This window comes from Phocoena sinus, chromosome 16 (assembly GCF_008692025.1).
Source record: "Phocoena sinus isolate mPhoSin1 chromosome 16, mPhoSin1.pri, whole genome shotgun sequence".
In the NCBI taxonomy this organism is placed as follows: domain Eukaryota; kingdom Metazoa; phylum Chordata; class Mammalia; order Artiodactyla; family Phocoenidae; genus Phocoena; species Phocoena sinus.
Genome location: NC_045778.1, coordinates 21310940 through 21329296, shown reverse-complemented (window position 1 = coordinate 21329296; position 18357 = coordinate 21310940). Strand labels below are relative to the sequence as shown.

Genomic DNA, 18357 nt, shown 5'->3' with positions numbered 1-18357 from the left:
GAACATGGGTGTGTGGACATGTCCCAGAGTTTTTTAGTTACTGTTAAATGGGAAGAATACAGGAAAGTATGTCTATTACATCTTCCTGAAACTAATATCTCTTTCTTTCCTTCCTTCTTTCCTCCCTCCCTTCCTTCCTTTCCTTATTATTTGGCTGCACTGTGTCTTGCTGCTGAATGCAGGCTTTCTCTAGTTGTGGCGAGCGGGGGCCACTCTTCATTGTGGTGCGTGGGTTTCTCACTGCGGTGGCTTCTCTTGTTGCGGAGCATGGGTTCTCGGCACATGGGCTTCAACGGTTGTGGCTCGCAGGCTCTAGAGCGCAGGCTCAGTAGTTGTGGTGCATGGGCTTAGTTGCTCTGCAGCACGTGGGATCTTCCCAGACCAGGGCTTGAACCCGTGTCCCCTGCATTGGCAGGTGGATTCTCAACCACTGTGCCACCAGGCAAGTCCTCACCCATAGTTTAATAAGCAAACTCATCCATGTGTAACATATTCCAAATGCCTTTCTTTAGCAGAAAATTAGAAATTTCCAAGCTTTTTTTTTTGCCCTCTAACAAATACTGCTTTTCTGACCAGAAAGAAGTAACTGCCTTTGTATTAAGGCACAACACAACTGTCACTGTGGCACAAATCCCTGCTGTTTGTCCCCATGATCTCAGCTAAGACCCCGTGGCCCACAAAACAAAGGCACCTGAGATTTTTCACTCAGCTGAAGCATAGGGGAGGTACCTGAGAGCTGAAACTCTTGGAATTGTCATGGTCTTTGGTCCTGTGTCCAAGTTCATGTCTCCACTGGTGCTGAAGATGAATACTAAGATTTACCAATGTAAAAGCATCTTCAAGTGTCTTTCCTCCTGAGTCCATCTTTGACAAATGTCCCCAAAACTTGACCCCTTAGCAAAGGTACAACTCCATATCCTGGCCACTCTTAGGGTATAAAGAGAGAATGAGTTGCCCAGGGGTACACAACAGATGGACTGTTCTCCGCACGTCATGCACTTGTGCAAGGGGTGAGGTGCAGTTGTATGGTAACACGTGAAGTGTACTGTGAGCCTTTAGGGTGCATAGAAAGCATAGACGAAAAGAGCATCAGCTAGTCTGTCCCACTTACCCCAGCCCACCCAGTTCAGGGTCTTCACATGTTTCTTTTGAGAGTGAAAAGTTGTACACATATAAAGTCTAGGTGTCACTGTAATTCTCTTTAAAAAGGATTTTTTGTGCTGTTACATTTTGAGGAGTAATTTTCTACAACTTAGGCAATATTCAGAAAGAAATATTAAAATCTTAAAATTTCATTGTCTTAAAATGACTTAAATGAGTATTAGAAATACAAAAACAGGCATCCAGAACATTAAAAAAATGGGAAAACAAAATTAGATGTTATCATAGACCTACTTTGTTATCTGATTAAGTTTTTTTTGGTTTGGTCAATGTGAGCTGATAGAATATAAGAACAGACCGCATGTTTACTTCTGAATGAAAATCCAAAACAGTTTAGAAAGACAAAAACAGGTTCTCTTTACCTCATTTTCACTAAAACCAATTATTCTATATGTAGTTTTTTTCCCCCAGCTTACTCATCTCATTTTCCACTTCTAATTTACCTCTAAGTAATAATATAATGGAAAGATTTATATTTTTTCTCCATTCTCCCAATATTATTCTCATTTAACTATCTCTGGGAAAAATAAGTCTGACAGGTAGACTTTATAATGATTTTTCTCATTCAAAATCATACTGTATTAAAGAACTATATTCTTCACTTTTAGTTAAAAGATTATCTCCAGGATTTTCCTCGGAGAAAAAACTTTCTAACTACCCTGTAATGATTCATCTTACCTAAAAGATAGAGAAACATTTATACAGTAACTGTATAATTATGGGTCAATCAGTAATTCAACCTCAGAGAAGTTCAACAAACCATTACAATCAGAAAGAGCAACTTAAGGTAAAAAGAAAATAAACTGGTTTGAAAGAATTTTAGGTATTTTAATCTATTTCTTAGTAAGAGCTACGTGGATTCCATTCAGCTTAAGATACATGTAACAGGGCACTTACATTCTCATATTAACCCGTTTGGAACACCAAATCATTATTCTAGCAAAATAAAATATAAAAACCCGAATATACTATATAATTCTCTGACAGTGAAACGTTCCAGGGAGGGTTATTTACATACAGAAAACCTGATATTTGCTACAGATGCAATTCAGCTTCCACTAGTGTTATCTCAAAGACATGTCATTTTTAACCCTGTACTCCTTTAGACCAGAGTTTTTCCAGCGGGGCACTACTGACATATGGGGCTGGGCAACGCTTTGTTGCGGGGGGCCGTCCCATGCAAAGCAGGTGATTCAGCCAAGTCCTTGGCCTCGACCACCTATATGCCAGTGGCATTCACCTTGGTGGAAAGGGTACAGATGTCTCCAGGCACTGCTAAACGTCTTCTGGGGGCTAATGCACCCCCTGTTGAGAACCACTGCTTTAGAGTATGTCACATTTCCTACCTTTTCACTCAATAGTTTATTAACTATTATGTATCTAAAATTCTGAAGGAAATACACAGACTAATAAAACAAACTATTTTTAATTAAGGAAGGCTTAACTTAAGGCATCATACTGACATCTACTGGCTTGGTACTAGACCGTACATTTGACATATACTGCATTTAAAAAAAAAAAACCCTCAAAATTAAAAGTAATATAGGCGCTATTCTGGGAAACTAGAACAGTTAATTGAAAGCAGTTAACATTAACATCAAAACTATGTGTTTTATGTAAAGCCTAACATATATAATAACAATGGCAATTAACAATTATTTTCTTAGTTTTTGATGTACTGTCGTTTGGATGAGTTAAATTTTTAATAAATGTTTTTAGAGACTGAAAATTGGAGAGGATTTAAGGACAAGTAACAAAAAAAAGTGTGGTCCAAAAAACTTACAAAATTTAAGCAGAATCCTATTTTATGATTCATACTGAAATTTTTTTTTTAAATTTATTTTTGGCTGCATTGCATCTTCGTTGCTGCCTGCGGGCTTTCTCTAATTGCACTGAGCGGGGGGCTATTCTTCGTTGTGGTGCGCGGGCTTCTCATTGTGGTGGCTTCTCTTGTTGCCAAGCATGGGCTCTAGGCATGCGGGCTTCAGTAATTCTGGCTCGCAGGCTCTAGAGTGCAGGCTCAGTAGTTGTGGCACACGGGCTTAGTTGCTCTGCGGCCTGTGGGATCTTGCCAGACCAGGGCTCAAACCTGTCTCTCCTGCATTGGCAGGCGGATTCTTAACCACTGCACCACCAGGGAAGCCCCATACTGACATTTTAAAAGGCTAAATTTTTTTTGAAAAACTAGTAATGAGGGCTTCCCTGGGGGCGCAGCGGTTGAGAGTCCACCTGCCGATGCAGGGGACACGGGTTCGTGCCCCGGTCCGGAAAGATCCCACATGCCCGTGAGCCATGACCACTGAGCCTGCGTGTCCAGAGCCTGTGCTCCACAACGGGAGAGGCCACAACAGTGAGAGGCCCGCATACGGCAAAACAAACAAACAAAAAAAAAAAAACAACAAAAAAACTAGTAATGATAATTCTATAAATAAAATTACAACTGTCTAGGTTTTTAATAAAAGAGATTTGTAATTGAACACTACCGTCAATTAAACTGATGAACTTTATTGGGGTTAAAACTATAACAAAGTTCATCCTAAAACATTTTGCAATGCAAAATTATTTCACTCAAGGAGTGTTTAATAATTTGGATGCCAGGAATTACAAGCAATTTTCAAAAGCAAAGACTCTCACATTCATAAAACTTTATACATCATTTGAACTAACAGATATTTATACTACTAAAATCAAACATGCATCACTTTCAAACATTCTTGTATCATGATTTCATATATTACATTACTTATCAGCATTCTTCATCACTACATGTATTTTATCATACACTTGCACCATTCTCCTTGGATTTCTGATCTTTATCTTCATTCTTCACATTATCCTATAAAATACACAAAGGAAAAGTATATTTTATTAAATTCTCTTAAATGTAACTTTAAAAATAATAATCATTACTAAACAGAGATACTGCAGATAGCCCATTTCACCATCTATGGAAAATTGAACCGGGTGGGGGGAAGGGGAGAGTAGGAAAGAAATCTCTCAATTCTGTGCAGAATGACTTCTAGTATTCGAGAAAGCCATCTAAATCCTAAGAAATTAGAGGTTCTTAGGACTATATTACTAACAGCAGTATATTCCTTGCACTGTAGTTTTTCTTTTTTGTCTTCTTGTTCTCTGAGTGAGACCCAGGAGGTGGAAGGTCTCTCAATTACTGAAGTTAGTTTACAAGGGCACTGAGTTACTAGTTATTTTTGAGACAAAGAATACTAATAAATTAATTTTGATAGTGTCAAAAAGTTTCTCAACTCTGCCCAATAAATGGGTTTAAAAGAGAAGTGAATGGGGCTTCCCTGGTGGCACAGTGGTTGAGAGTCCGCCTGCCAGTACAGGGGACATGGGTTCGTGCCCCAGTCCAGGAAGATCCCACATGCCGCCAAGTGGCTGGGCCCATGAGCCATGTCCACTGAGCCTGCGCGTCCGGAGCCTGTGCTCCGCAACAGGAGAGGCCACAACAGTGAGAGGCCCGTGTACCACAAAAAAAAAAAAAAAAAAAAAAAAAGTGAATGGCTTTTCTTCTTCAAGTTCAAACTCAACCTCTGATTCTAAAAGAAATGCAAGTGAAACTTGCTTTTTAAGAAGTCTGCACACCAGGACTTCCCTGGTTGCGTAGTGGTTAGGAATCTGCCTGCTAATGCAGAGGACACAGGTTTGATACCCGGTCTGGGAAGATCCCACATGCCGCAGAGCAACTTAGCCTGTGCACAACTACTGAAGTCCATGTGCTGTAGGGCCTGCGTGCTGCAACTACTGAGCCTGCGTGCTGCGACTACTGAACCCTGCACGCATAGGGCCCATGCTCCGCAATAAGAGAAGCCACCACACCACAATGAAGAGTAGCCCCCACTCGCCACAACTAGAGAAATCCCGCGCGCAGGAATGAAGACCCAATGCAGCCAAAAATAGTTAAAAAAAAAAAGTCTGGACACATAAATCATGTTGACATCTGAAGTAAGTTCTAGGAAAATACCATCTTTGGGGAATTGCTTTTGACTAATCTAATGAAGGACAGAATGCTACCACTATTTTCTGTTAGAAAAGCCACTAAGAGCTTAATAATATTAAATTTGCCAGAAATAGACTTTTTAGAAAAGGAATAAACTATGAAAATGTTGAAGGTACAAAACAGCTAACCTTCTTAAGAACAGTGTGGATCTCATCCATTACTGTGGATAAGTTTCTGATTGTCTTATTCAGCTGGTTTTCAAATTGCAAATTCATGTTTTCTGAAATCTTTAAGTTTTCTTGTAACTGACTAAGGTCCTTTTTAACTTCTCTGAGTTCACCAGAGAGGTTTTTGTTGGAATTCTCCAAATTTAATATGGTTTTTTCATCTTCATCTGTCAAAAAACAAAACAAAACAAAACAAAACCAAATTCACCATCTTACCCTTTAAAATTTCCAATTTAACTCTGAGGTTAAAAATACTTAAGCTAGGAGAATAAACAGTGTATATAATTCTTTAAACTGGCCACAATTGTCAATTTTAATAGTTATAAAGCACACTATAATAACTCATTTCATTTAAATTTTTACCTAGTATTACTTCTAAATCCAAGTTCCATTTTAAGATAATTGTACAGACTAGAGAAAGTAGCAGAAACTAATGAAGACTAAGTGGAACTAGGGGAGGATTAAAAGGATGCAACAGAACAACAATCGAGCTTGAGAATGCACATGAAGATCTAAGATTAATTCTTATAAACCTAAGCAATTTTATAACCTTTAGCAGAAATGGTGAAAAGTAAACTTACATTATGTGTCTAGACTAAAACAAGGTACGGATATGCACGAGTATAGGTATGTATATACGTGTGTACACATATATATCCCAATAGAGTGTTAAAAGTACCTCATATCCAACGCTTTTCCTTACCTGTCTTTTCTTCTAGTAACTGCAGCTTCTGTTCCACTTCAGCTCGTACTTTTTCACTCTTTTCCAATTTTTGCAAGAGGCTTCCTACATCGACCATTGCACCATTATACACAATAAGGCCAACATTTTCTTCCATATCCTTTGATTCCTGTTTTACTATCGGTGTTGGAAGTAACAATCTGTTTCCTATAATATAAAAAAAACCATATTCTTTTGGCCAGGCCACACAGCATGTGGGATCTTAGTTCCCTGACCAGGGATGGAACCCGTGCCTCCTGCAGGGGAAGCATGGAGTCTTAACCACTGGACTGCCAGGGAAGTCCCTAAAAGATACCATATTTTATTATGTTATTTTCTTCTTTAATTAATAATATGGTTATAAAATGGCATGATCTTAAAATAATATACTCAAACCTAGCATATCTTCCTGCAATGCTTCAGATTCTTCATGATTTTCTTCATCTTTTGAGGTGTCCGTTAATTTTCGGTAAAAGCAAGATTCACGGAGTACTACTTTATTAAGAAGCTTCTTTACCTGTTATTTAAAAAGATGAAAATAAGTTTTTGATTCTCCTTGAACATCAGTGTTCTAATTTTCACATATGATAAACATCAATGGCATCTCAGGTATCCACTACCACTCAATTAGAGCACTTACGCTTTTAACTGTCTTCTCTATAAACCTAAAATCAAATTATCACTTGAAAAAAATTGTCAAAAAAAGTCTGATAAAAACGTCAATACATAAAGTATACGTACAAACATGTTTATTAAAGCATAGCTTGTAATTCTAAAAAATGAAAGCCATTTAGCAACTGGGACTAGTTAAGGCAATAAAGGCACATCTATACCATGAATACTAGGCAGTAATAAAAAGAACAAAATGGGTCTCCATTTTCATGGTAAAATGCCCATGATATATTATTAAATGAAAAAAAGTTGTCCATCAGTATGTTTAGAATGATTTCATGTGTTGTTTATAAAACTGGAACTATCATATATATATACATATGAGTTGCTTACAAAAGGATCTAGAAGTTTATATATTAGGCCAAAGGAGTGGAACTAGAGGAAGAGACTTTTAACTTCTTTTACTTTATTTATTTCAGTATTGCTTAACTGTATTACTATAAGCCTGTATTGCTTTTTTTAAAAATTTATTTATTTATTTTGCATCACTGGGTCTTAGTTGTGGCATGTGGGATCTAGTTCCCTGACCAGAGATCGAACCCGGGTCCCCTGCATTGGGAGCACAGAGTCTTAGCCACTGGACCACCAGGGAAGTCCCTGTATTGCTTTTATATTTCAAAAAGTCAAAGGTACTAAAAAGACAAAGTTACTTAAACATGCTTTTAATTTTAAATATTCACGAGACAGATTACCTGAGCCCGAGAAAGATGCAGTCCAAGAGTATAAAGTATTTCTTCCAAATCCTTTTCAAGAAGGTAACCACAATGGCTTTGATCAAAATAAACAAATGCCATTAACAGATCTCTGTTAATTGTGATCATCTGAGTCTTTTCTTTTTCCTAAAGAAAATGCAGAAGATACAGTACATAATTTTTACCCCTGATAAGTGAGAAAATTAGACTGTGTCCATATAATACCAAAAAATACCAAAAATCTGCAAACATCTTTACCTCATCTTAGCTAAAATGAATTGATCTGATTTATGTATAGAGAAGAAAGAAGTAAGACATACTGATTATCTGATAAAACCACAAATACCAAAATACAACCGACTGAATTCTGATGAGTGGTAATATATAGATATACAAGGATCAATAAAGTTCATCACTTAGTTATGTTTAATAATAAGTCTGGATTATGTAAGAAATGGAAATTATCATATTATAAAAAATACAGTATTATACAGAAATGTCACATCACTGTGTTGTACACATTAAACATAATAATGTATGTCAAACATACTTCAGTATTTAATACATACCTTATCTTTAGAGGGCCTCTCCTTGCAGTATCTGTTAATATCTCTTTTGTCATCTCGTTTGTTTATTTCTTCCTCATCCCGATCTATAAAATAAATACAACAGCAGCAAAAGACTCATTAATAGATAAAATTTCAACAACTGTACAGATTGAAAATACTTTTCTATTACTGATCAGTTTTCAAAAGATTAAAAAAAGAAATATTATATGACTAAAAACAGTTTGGATTTTATAAGAAAATTATAAAGAATAAGAACAGGAAGAAATTTATAAAGAAACTACAGAGAAGAAAAAAATGGACTTTACTGATTCAAATACAAGGATTCAATTCAATAAATATTTGGGGGAATTAGTTCCCAAACATGAATGAATTTTATACAAAAAATTGAAACATAAATTTAAACAAAACAGGGCAGAGAATATTTACGACAAGATAAAAGGAAAAACAGCCAATATAGTAAAACTAACTGCAGATGAATTATTGCAAAATAAAACTACATATGAGAATTGAAATGTTCTTAATAAAGAAGACCTAACACCCAGATTTACTGACACTAATGTATGTGTCCTTTGATAAAAGATAGGAAATTTGGGCTTCCCTGGTGGCACAGTGGTTCAGAATCTGCCTGCCAATGCAGGGGACATGAGTTCGAGCCCTGGTCCAGGAAGATCCCACATGCCACGGAGCAACTAAGCCCATGTGCCACAACTACCGAGCCTGCGCTCTGGAGCCCACATGCCACAACCACTGAGCTCACGTGCCACAACTACTGAAGCCCACACACCTAGAGCGCATGCTCTGCAACAAGAAGCCACTGCAATGAGAAGCCCGCGCACCGCAAAGAGTAGCCCCTGCTCGCTGCAACTAGAGAAAGTCCGTGCACAGCAACGAAGACCCAGCGCAGCCAAAAATAAATAAAATAAATTTTAAAAAAAGATAGGAAATTCGATAAATTATTCTTAATAAATAAACAGAAAACTGACAAAAAGTAAACTCCTTTCTCTTACCTATCCATAAGCTACCCAGTTCCTGAAGACCTCAGCCATTGCCCTCAGGTCAAGCACCATTAACAGCTTGTTATTCAACTAATACTGAAGAATAAATCTGTTATGGGTTCAACTGTTATCCCCTGAAGTTCCAAAGCTGAGGTCCTAAGCCCCTAGTAGTTCAGAATGTTGCCTTATTTGGAGAAAGGGTCTATCTATACAGAGATAATCAAGTTAAAATGAGGTTATTAGAGCGAGCTCTAATACAATGACTGCTGTCTTTAAAGAAAGGGGAAATTTAGACACAGACACATGCAGATAGAACATGATGTGACAATACAGGGAAAAGATGCCCATCTACAAGAGCTGAGGAGAGCTGCTTGGAACAGACCCTACCTCCCAGCCCTCAGAAGAAACCAACCCTGCTAACTCCTTCATCTCAGACTTGGCCTTCAGAACTGTGAAGACAGTAAATTTCTATTGTTTGAGCTAAACAGTTTGAGGTACCTTTCATGGTAGCCCTAGTGAACTAATACATCATCCTTTCATGAATTATATACAACTAAACAGCTTTTTTGTCGATATTTAATGATCTGTCAACAATTTTAAGAGAAATTTTGTTTCTAGAGGCTTCTGGATCTCTCAAATGGATCTCCATCAGAAAGCCCGGAGTAACAAAGGGTTTCTTGATAAAATAGGAGATACAGTAAACACTAGGAGTTAATTAGCGCTTGAGATATTACACAGCATAAATTTATAATATTTCACACTATATTCCCTTCTTCTTATTTTTTTTTTTGTGGTACGCGGACCTCTCACTGTTGTGGCCTCTCCCATTGCAGAGCACAGGCTCCGGACGCGCAGGCTCAGCAGCCATGGCTCACGGGCCTAGCCGCTCCGCAGCATGCGGGATCTTCCCGGACCGGGGCACGAACCCGTGTCCCCTGCATCAGCAGGCAGACTCTCAACCACTGCACCACCAGGGAAGCCCTATATTCCCTTCTTGAACATCCACAACATACATAAGCAGCTAAGAAATTCTGTAGTAAAACATGCAGACCTTTGCTTAGCCCAAGTTTCCCAAATTTATTTGACCCCAGTATACTTTATTAACCTTAATACCTGTTAATATTTTGGAACACTCTGGGAAAGACTGCTTTAGGTGAGAAGTTGTACGCGAATAGTAACAATATAGAGAAAACTTTATATTAAATAGAATATACATGATAAAACACACATGAACCTTGATAACATTATGCTAAGTGAAAAGAAGCCAGTCACAAAAGATTGCATACTGCATGATTCTATTTATATATATGAAATGTCCAGAATATCTACAGAGATGGAAAGCTGACTAGTGCTTGCCTAGGGCTGAGGAGATGGGAGGGAAATGGGACTGACTGCTAATGAGTACGGGATTTCTTTTTGTGGAAATGAAAATGTTCTAAAATTGACTGTGGTGATGGATGGATATGTTGAAAACCAGTGAGTTGGGACTTCCCTGGTGGTTTAGTGGCTAAGACTCCATGCTCCTGATGCACGGGGCTTGGGTTCGATCCCTGGTTAGGGAACTAGATCCCACATGCCGCAACTAAGAGTTCTCAAGCTGCAACTAAAAAGATCCTGCATGCTGCAACTAAAAGATTCTGCATGCGGCAACGAAGACCCCACGTGCCACACCTAAGACCAGCGTACTACCAAAATACATATTAAAACAAAACAAAAACAAAAAAAACTGAGCTGTATACTTTTAAATGGGTGAACTGGTTGATATGTGAATTATATCTCAAGTTGTTATTAAAAAAGGAAGTAGACAAATGTTCTAAAACTGGATTGTAGTGATGGTTTCACAATTCTATGAAGTTACTAGGAATTATTAAATTGTTAAATTATTAAACTAAATTATATACACTTAAAATGGGTGAGTTTGTGATATGTATTGGAACAGAAATAAACTGTTTTAAAGAAAGAGATAATATGTCCTTGGAACCTAATTATTTCATATATATATATATATAAAATACAGTACAGAGTGGTTCAGCTGCTTTATAGTTTTATTATCATGGGTAAATTGATTTAGTGCTAAGAGCCTCAGATTCCTCAGTTAAGAAATGGTTAAGAAACCTCTCCTTTCATTTATTCACATTTTACAGACACGACCCAGCTTATTTTGAGTATTTAACTTGAAAGGTGTCACTTGAAACCATCTCCCCTGAAACCTATATTTTTAAAGTATTTTTTAAAAAATCCAGGGACTTCCCTGGTGGTCCAGTAGTTAAGATTCCACGCTCCCAGTGCAGCGGGCACGGGTTCCATCCCTGGTCGAGGAACTAAGACCCCAAATGCCGCACAGCACGGCTGAAAAAACAATCCAAGTAATCCTTGCTCATCTTGGAACATGCTGTCTATGTCTATAAAAACCATTTGGTAATCTTTTTCCGCATCACTATCCTCTAACTTCTTTTTCAATGACTGCACAGAATTTAATTGCATGTCTATGTCAAAATGCATTTAAATAATTCCCTATTGTTGAATATTAAGACTGATTTTAGTTTTTTATTTTATAAATAATTATGAAATAAATATTCGTGTTGGTATTTGAAAGGATATGGTTAATTAACATTTCCAAACTTCTGTCCAGAGAAGATGCAACAATTTAAACTCACCCCAAGAGTGAAAGTAATCTTCTCTTTACCCCTGTTAAACTGATGTTACCTTTTATTAGAAACTTAAGTTTCATCAATTTGACAGGTAAAAATTAGACCCTCACTGTTATTTGCTCCTCTGATTACTAAGAAGATTCAACACCATTTTAGACATTAACTGGCACTATACACACACACACACACACACACACACATATATATATATATTTTAACCACAAATTCTATTTTTCCATGAGGAAAAAAGTGGTCTTCTGGAAACTTGATTGGATAATGAGATGCAAAGTATGGGGAAAAATGATAACATAAGCAAGCATCAATTGGAATTCCAAGGAAACCAAAAAAACCCCAAAACTATAATCATACCACCCTACTTGGCTTTGCAGTTTATGGTATTAGTTCAACAAATATCTATTTAGAGCCTATTTGGATATTTAGGCTGTTCTAGGAACTTCCAATATATATCAGCAAAGAAAATAAAGAAAAATCTCTTTCTTATTAAGAGCTTATATTCAAGTGGAAAGAAGACAGACAATAAGTAAACTAAACAGTAGACTAGGTTATAAGTTCTATAAGTAGAAGGGGATAAGGAGGCATCAGGAATGTGCACTTTGGTGGGGGTGGGGAGGAGACTGCAATTTTAAATAGGGTGCAGAGTAGACCTCCCTGAGAAAGCGATAGCTGAACAGAGACTGAAGGTGTTGAGGGAGTCAGCAACGTGGGTCTCTAGGAGAGCATGCAGGCAGAAGAACTGCCAATGCAAAGGTCTTAACACAGGAACATATATAATGGGTTCAAGGAGGTCCCAGTGACTGAGGTGCAATGAACAAGTGCAAAGAGTTGTAAGACACAAAATTAAAGACTTGATATGGTAGGGTCTTAGAGGTCATTGTAAACACTGTGGCTTTTATCAGAGAGTGAAATGGAGAGCAACTGTAAGAATTTGAACAAATAAATGACTTAAATTATACAAAGGTTATTCTGGCAACTGTACTGAAAAGAGACTTTAGAGGAAGGGGATAGGCAGGGAAACCAGTATAAGGGGCTATTAAAATAATCCAGGCAAGAAACAGCATGGGTTGGATTAAGGTTAGATCAGTGACGCTGCAGAGAAATGGTCTGATTCTGGTTATATTTTGAAGATAGAGGCAATATGACCTCCTGATAGACTGGAAATGGAATATGACAAAGAGAGAGAGAGAGAGAGAGAGAGAGAGAGAGAGGGAGAGACACTCAAGGATGACTCCTAGATTTTAGCTTGAACAACTCTAAGGATGGGACTGCCATCAAAAGAGGTGGGGAAGGCAGAAGGTAGAGGATTTTTTTGTTTGTTTTCTTTATGGTGAAAAGGAAAAGCAGGAGTTCAGGTTTAGACATGTTTATCTTGAAATGTCAGATAGCTTAAGTGGAGATGACAAATAGGCAGCTGATATAGAAGAATAAGAGAAGTCTGACTTGAGATATAAATTTGAGAACTGTCAGTACATGCAGATTGTACTTAAAGTTGGGAGAATGGAAGAGACCACCACTAAGGGAGTTATATGGTAGAAAAGGAATAAAGAAGACAACTAAGGGATGAGAGCTAGGACATTCTGACATAAAATAATGAGAACACTGTTCAGTGATTTAACAAAAGCAGTGATAAAACAATACTGGGAGGATGGGGGAGAGAAAATGGGACTGCAAAAAAGGCTAATCTTGGTACTTCCCTGGTGGTGCTGCAGTTAAGAATCCTCCTGCCAACGCGGGGAGATGGGTTTGAGCCCTGATCCAGGAAGATCCTACATGCCTCAGAGCAGCTAAGCCAGTGTGTCACAACTACTGAGTCTGCACTCTAGAGCCCTCGAGCCACAACTACTGAGCCCACGTGCTGCAACTACTGAAGCCCACGTGCCTAGAGCCCGTGCTCCACAAAGTGGGAAGCCACCACAATGAGAAGCCCGTGCACTACAATGAAGAGTAGCCCCTCTCATCGCAACTAGAGAAAGCCCACGCGCAGCAACGAAGAACCAACACAGCCAAAAAAACCGAAAAAAGGGCTAATCTTCATTGAGCAGAGCAGGTAATGAAGATAAAATAAATACTGATATATGCATATTATATCACTGCTACTGAATTATTAGAACAATTAAGAGTACACATTAGATGGCATCAATAGATGGTGTATGACATTATTGTTAATTTTCTTAGGGGTGATTATGGAATTGTGATTAAGAGAATGTATTTTCTTAGGCAAGTTGAAGAATTCCTACTTTCAAATGGATCAGAAACATACACATGCAAACACACAGACAACACAAATAAGATAAAATATTAACTACTGAATCAACTGCAGGATATAGGGTATTCAATGCACTATTCTCTCAACTTCTTTTATGTCTGAGTATTTTCATCAATTAGAAGAAAAATAAAATGCTGCGGTAGAAAGAAAAAATGTAGAGGCAAACCAAGAACACCTTAAGTAGTAATAATCCTCAAAGATATGTACTACCAAAACAAAAAAACTCTTATGATTTTGTCACCTCAAAAAAAAATTTTGGGGGCTTCCCTGGTGGCACAGTGGTTGAGAGTCCGCCTGCCGATGCAGGGGACACAGGTTCGTGCCCCGGTCTGGGAAGATCCTGCATGCCGCAGAGCAACTAGGCCCGTGAGCCACAACTACTGAGCTTGCGCGTCTGGAACTTGTGCTCCACAACAAGAGAGGCTGCGACAGTGAGAGGCCCGCGCACCGCGATGAAGAGTGGCCCCGGCTCGCCGCAACTAGAGAAAGCACACGTACAGAAACGAAGACCCAACACAGCCATAAATAAATAAATAAATAATAATAAAAAAAGTCCCAAATCTACATGGAAACTGACAGGTACTCAGTGGTACTCCATAAGTACTTTAGGGCTGGCATCTATGACTAGTAAAGTATTTTGAATATCATTACTACTGGTAAGTTTGTTATTTATAACATAGGTGATAGGTATACAGGTGCTTATTATTATTAGTCTTTAAACTCTATATGCTATATGTACTCTTTTGCTTGTATGATAGTCTTCATAATTAATTAGTTTTCTAAAGAAGTTGAGTTACCATTAATTATATATGGAACATATGATAGTTAAAAATAACATTTCTTAAAACAATCCTCTCACCTAAAAATTAGTAAAATACTTAATTTCACTAGAGAATATTTTACTGTTTCTAGTCTAAAAAATAATTATAGATTTCAGTGATACAGAGTCCCCAAACAAAAATTGTATTTTTCATCCTAAGGGAAAATAAATTGGAATCATACCATCTTCTTCATCCTCAGCTTCTTCTGCTTCCATTGGATCATATTCATCTTGATTATTATCTTCTTCAGTTTCATCATCATCTTTAGAATCATCTTTTCTTTTATCTTCTTTCTGTAATTTAAAATGTCTTAAAATTAAGCAAGATCTCACCAAACATCAAATGACTAAAAGAAAAACATTAAATTGACTAAATTTACTTGAAATAGTATCACATTATAAATATCTTGTAACAATAATATACTTTAAGAATAAACTACCATTCACAATTTACATAAATCAAACCATCATGCTATATACCTTAAAGAATAAAGTACCAGAAAACTAGTTATAGATGCTTATATAGGCTTAATTCAAAGACTTAAATTTCTAATAATACACTAAAAGTTTTTAGTTTGGCCTTTACATTTTACTATTCTGATGGAATTCATTGTTATGTGTTACACTCCAGAAGACTAATTAGAAACTAAACCCGGTTGCTGGTCCTGGAAATATTTACAGACCTTCCTTTCATCTCTATCTTCTTTTTTATCTTTATCATCGCCTGATTTTCTCCTTTTGGGTTTTGGCTCCTCAGTTTCATCATCTCTTTCTTCTTTTTTATCTTTTCTCTCATCTTTTTTGCTTTTCTTTTCCTTTTCTTTTTTATCCTCTTTCTCAGGAAGAGACAATAATGATTTGTATATTCTGACGCCAAAATCTCTTTGAAGCATTTCATTGAAAAGCTCTGCAAATAATGAAACCTATAAAAAGACAAACAGTAACCCAGCCAACTTTAATAGAAATATTGAAAAAATCCAGCAAATCAGTAATTTATCAAATGATAATCTGTCACATCTGACAATTAATGTGCAGTAACAATAAAATTATAATAATTGACGTCAATGATGCTGAGTAGCCTCAAAATCCTCAAAAACTCTCCTGAAGATATAAATACTATGTTTGGTATACTTTGGGCCAAATATTACAAAAAATAATAACTGCATTACTTTATCATATACATTTATCATGAGGTGGACTCAACAAGTTTTTATGAAATGCCTACTATGTACCAGGGACTGTTCTTGGCACTGGGGATACAGCAGTGAAGAAAGCAGATAAAAATCCCAACTCTCATAAGCTAACAATCTAGTGGGACAAAGTGTGGAATAATCAAATCAACATTGAATTATAAGAAAAACAAGCAGGATAAGAGCACAGAGAGTAACAAGGGAGTGTAGCCAGAGATGGCCTTTTTGATCAAGTGACGTTTGAAAAGTGATGTGAGGGCAGCAAGGGGAATGAGCCATTAAATAGATACCCAGAAGAGCATTCCATGCAGGGGAAACCAAATCAAACTCTTGAGTAGGGAGTAAGCATTATTACTATGCAAGGATCCAGGGATAATGAGCTTTAATATATTCATGAACCTAAAATTATATACTAAATATCCTATGTAAATATATCTTTTTTTCTTTCTTTCTTTTGGCCATGCCGCATGGCTTGTAGGTTATCTTAACTCCCCGACCAGGGATTGAACCTGGACCCAGGCAGTGAAAGCACTGAGTCCTAACCACTGGACTGCCAGGGAATTCCCTATGTAAATATATCTAAGAAAATTGCATTCAACAGATTAAAAGGGTCTAGAACTTGAAATAGTTACAACAGTTCTAAAATATGTAATTTTTGGCAATGTGTTCAGTATAATTGGTAAAACACTTCAATCAGACTATCTTCCTGATCAGAAAGAAATATACAATGTATTAAAACTATAATTGATCTTACAATCTATTTTTCTTTCATTCATGCCATCTTTATACATTTTAAATAAAAAGAAATCTATTATCAGTAAAATGACCATTAAGATGTTGAGAATTCTTTTCTCTTAATTATTAATGTAAAAATTAAATAAAATCTCCATTTGTGTAAGTAAATAGCAAGTGTCACATATTTTTCTTAGACTTTTCTATCTTCTATTACTCAAATAAAAAGCAATTAAGGGACTTCCTTGGTGGTGCAGTGGTTAAGAATCCACCTGCCAATGCAGGGGACAAGGTTTCGATCCCAGGTCCGGGAAGATCCCACATGCCGCGGAGCAACCAAGCCTGTGCACCACAACTACTGAGCCTGTGCTCTAGAGCCCGCAAGCCACAACTACTGAGCTCATGTGCCACAACTACTGAAGCCCGTGTGCCTAGAGCCTGTGCTCTGCAACAAGAGAAGCCCCCGCTCGCCACAACTAGAGAAAGCCCATGTGCACCAATGAAAACCCAATGCAGCCAAAAATAAATAAATAATCAAAAAACAAAAAAGCAGTTAAAATGTGTTAGCTTGGAAGAAACCTAGAGAAGTAACTAGAAGCTAAGTATTAATTCTACATCTCTTTTCATCTACAAGCAGTGAAAGACAAAGATACACCTAGCATTAAATCAGTAAAAAATTTATTTATTATTGATATACGGTTTTTCTCAGTAATAATTTCTTTTAAATTCATATACCAAAATGACTTACATTCTAATGACAGATTAAAAGGAAACTAACCAAGGGGGTATGTTAGGTGGAGAGGAAGAAAAATAAAGGATCATTCTGCTAGCAGAGGGCTGTTCCTAAATCACCTTGTTTCCACTGAACAGCATTAATTTGGCATCCTCTTACAGCATCCGTTAGATATACAGTATATACTTTTTAAGCAGTAATACCAAAGACTATTTTTTTTCATTTATTTACTTCTTGAATGATTACTACATGATAGGCACTGTTAAGAGTTAAATTTATGGCAATTGGTAATAAAAATAAAATCACATTGTATATAATGTTTAAGGTCACTGGCTTACAGGAATTTATCAATGTTTCAAAAAATATAAATATGTTAATATTGTAACATAGTTTATTTCAAAACCAATAAACATGCATTTCATGTTTATTTATTTTTTTTTTTTTCCCTTTTTTTTTTTTCTTTTTATGCTGTACGCGGGCCTCTCACTGTTGTGGCCTCTCCCGTTGCGGAGCACAGACTCCGGACGCGCAGGCTCAGCGGCCATGGCTCATGGGCCCAGCCGCTCCGCGGCATGTGGGATCCTCCCGGACCGGGGCACGAACCCGCGTCCCCTGCATCGGCAGGTGGACTCTCAACCACTGCGCCACCAGGGAAGCCCTCATGTTTATTAATTGCCTCAGTAGTCCTCTATATTTGTTTGCAAATGTCTCTAGTCGAAGCACTTCATTTTTATCTTACCATCTGGTGAACAATGCCTCCTGGGTCAAGTAGGTATGATTGATTTTTACAGTATAATTTATCAAATAACACAATGTGAGACATGTTGATAAGATACAATAATTGAACACAATTATAATTTTGTACAGGCTATTTACAAAACTGATATTTGGGGATATTTTACATTGTTTTGTTTAAAGAATGAAGCAATCACTTACTTAGGGATGAAAG

The 18357-nt window shown here is 37.1% G+C and overlaps 1 protein-coding gene across 2 annotated transcripts in view; it reads right to left on the bottom strand.

Moving 5' to 3' along the window:
• Positions 1-1968: 1968 nt before the first annotated feature.
• CCAR1 (cell division cycle and apoptosis regulator 1) overlaps positions 1969-18357 on the bottom strand; it is a 55027-nt gene continuing 38638 nt past the window's right edge. For both annotated transcript variants that reach the window (XM_032608123.1, XM_032608124.1), the window contains exons 18-25: positions 15437-15676; positions 14936-15047; positions 8004-8086; positions 7435-7581; positions 6467-6587; positions 6053-6238; positions 5311-5516; positions 1969-3997 (exon numbers count right to left, since the gene is read on the bottom strand). In XM_032608123.1, the coding sequence (XP_032464014.1) occupies positions 3938-3997; positions 5311-5516; positions 6053-6238; positions 6467-6587; positions 7435-7581; positions 8004-8086; positions 14936-15047; positions 15437-15676 (1155 nt within the window). In that variant the 3' untranslated portion in view covers positions 1969-3937. The remainder of the gene's footprint in view (positions 3998-5310; positions 5517-6052; positions 6239-6466; positions 6588-7434; positions 7582-8003; positions 8087-14935; positions 15048-15436; positions 15677-18357) is intronic.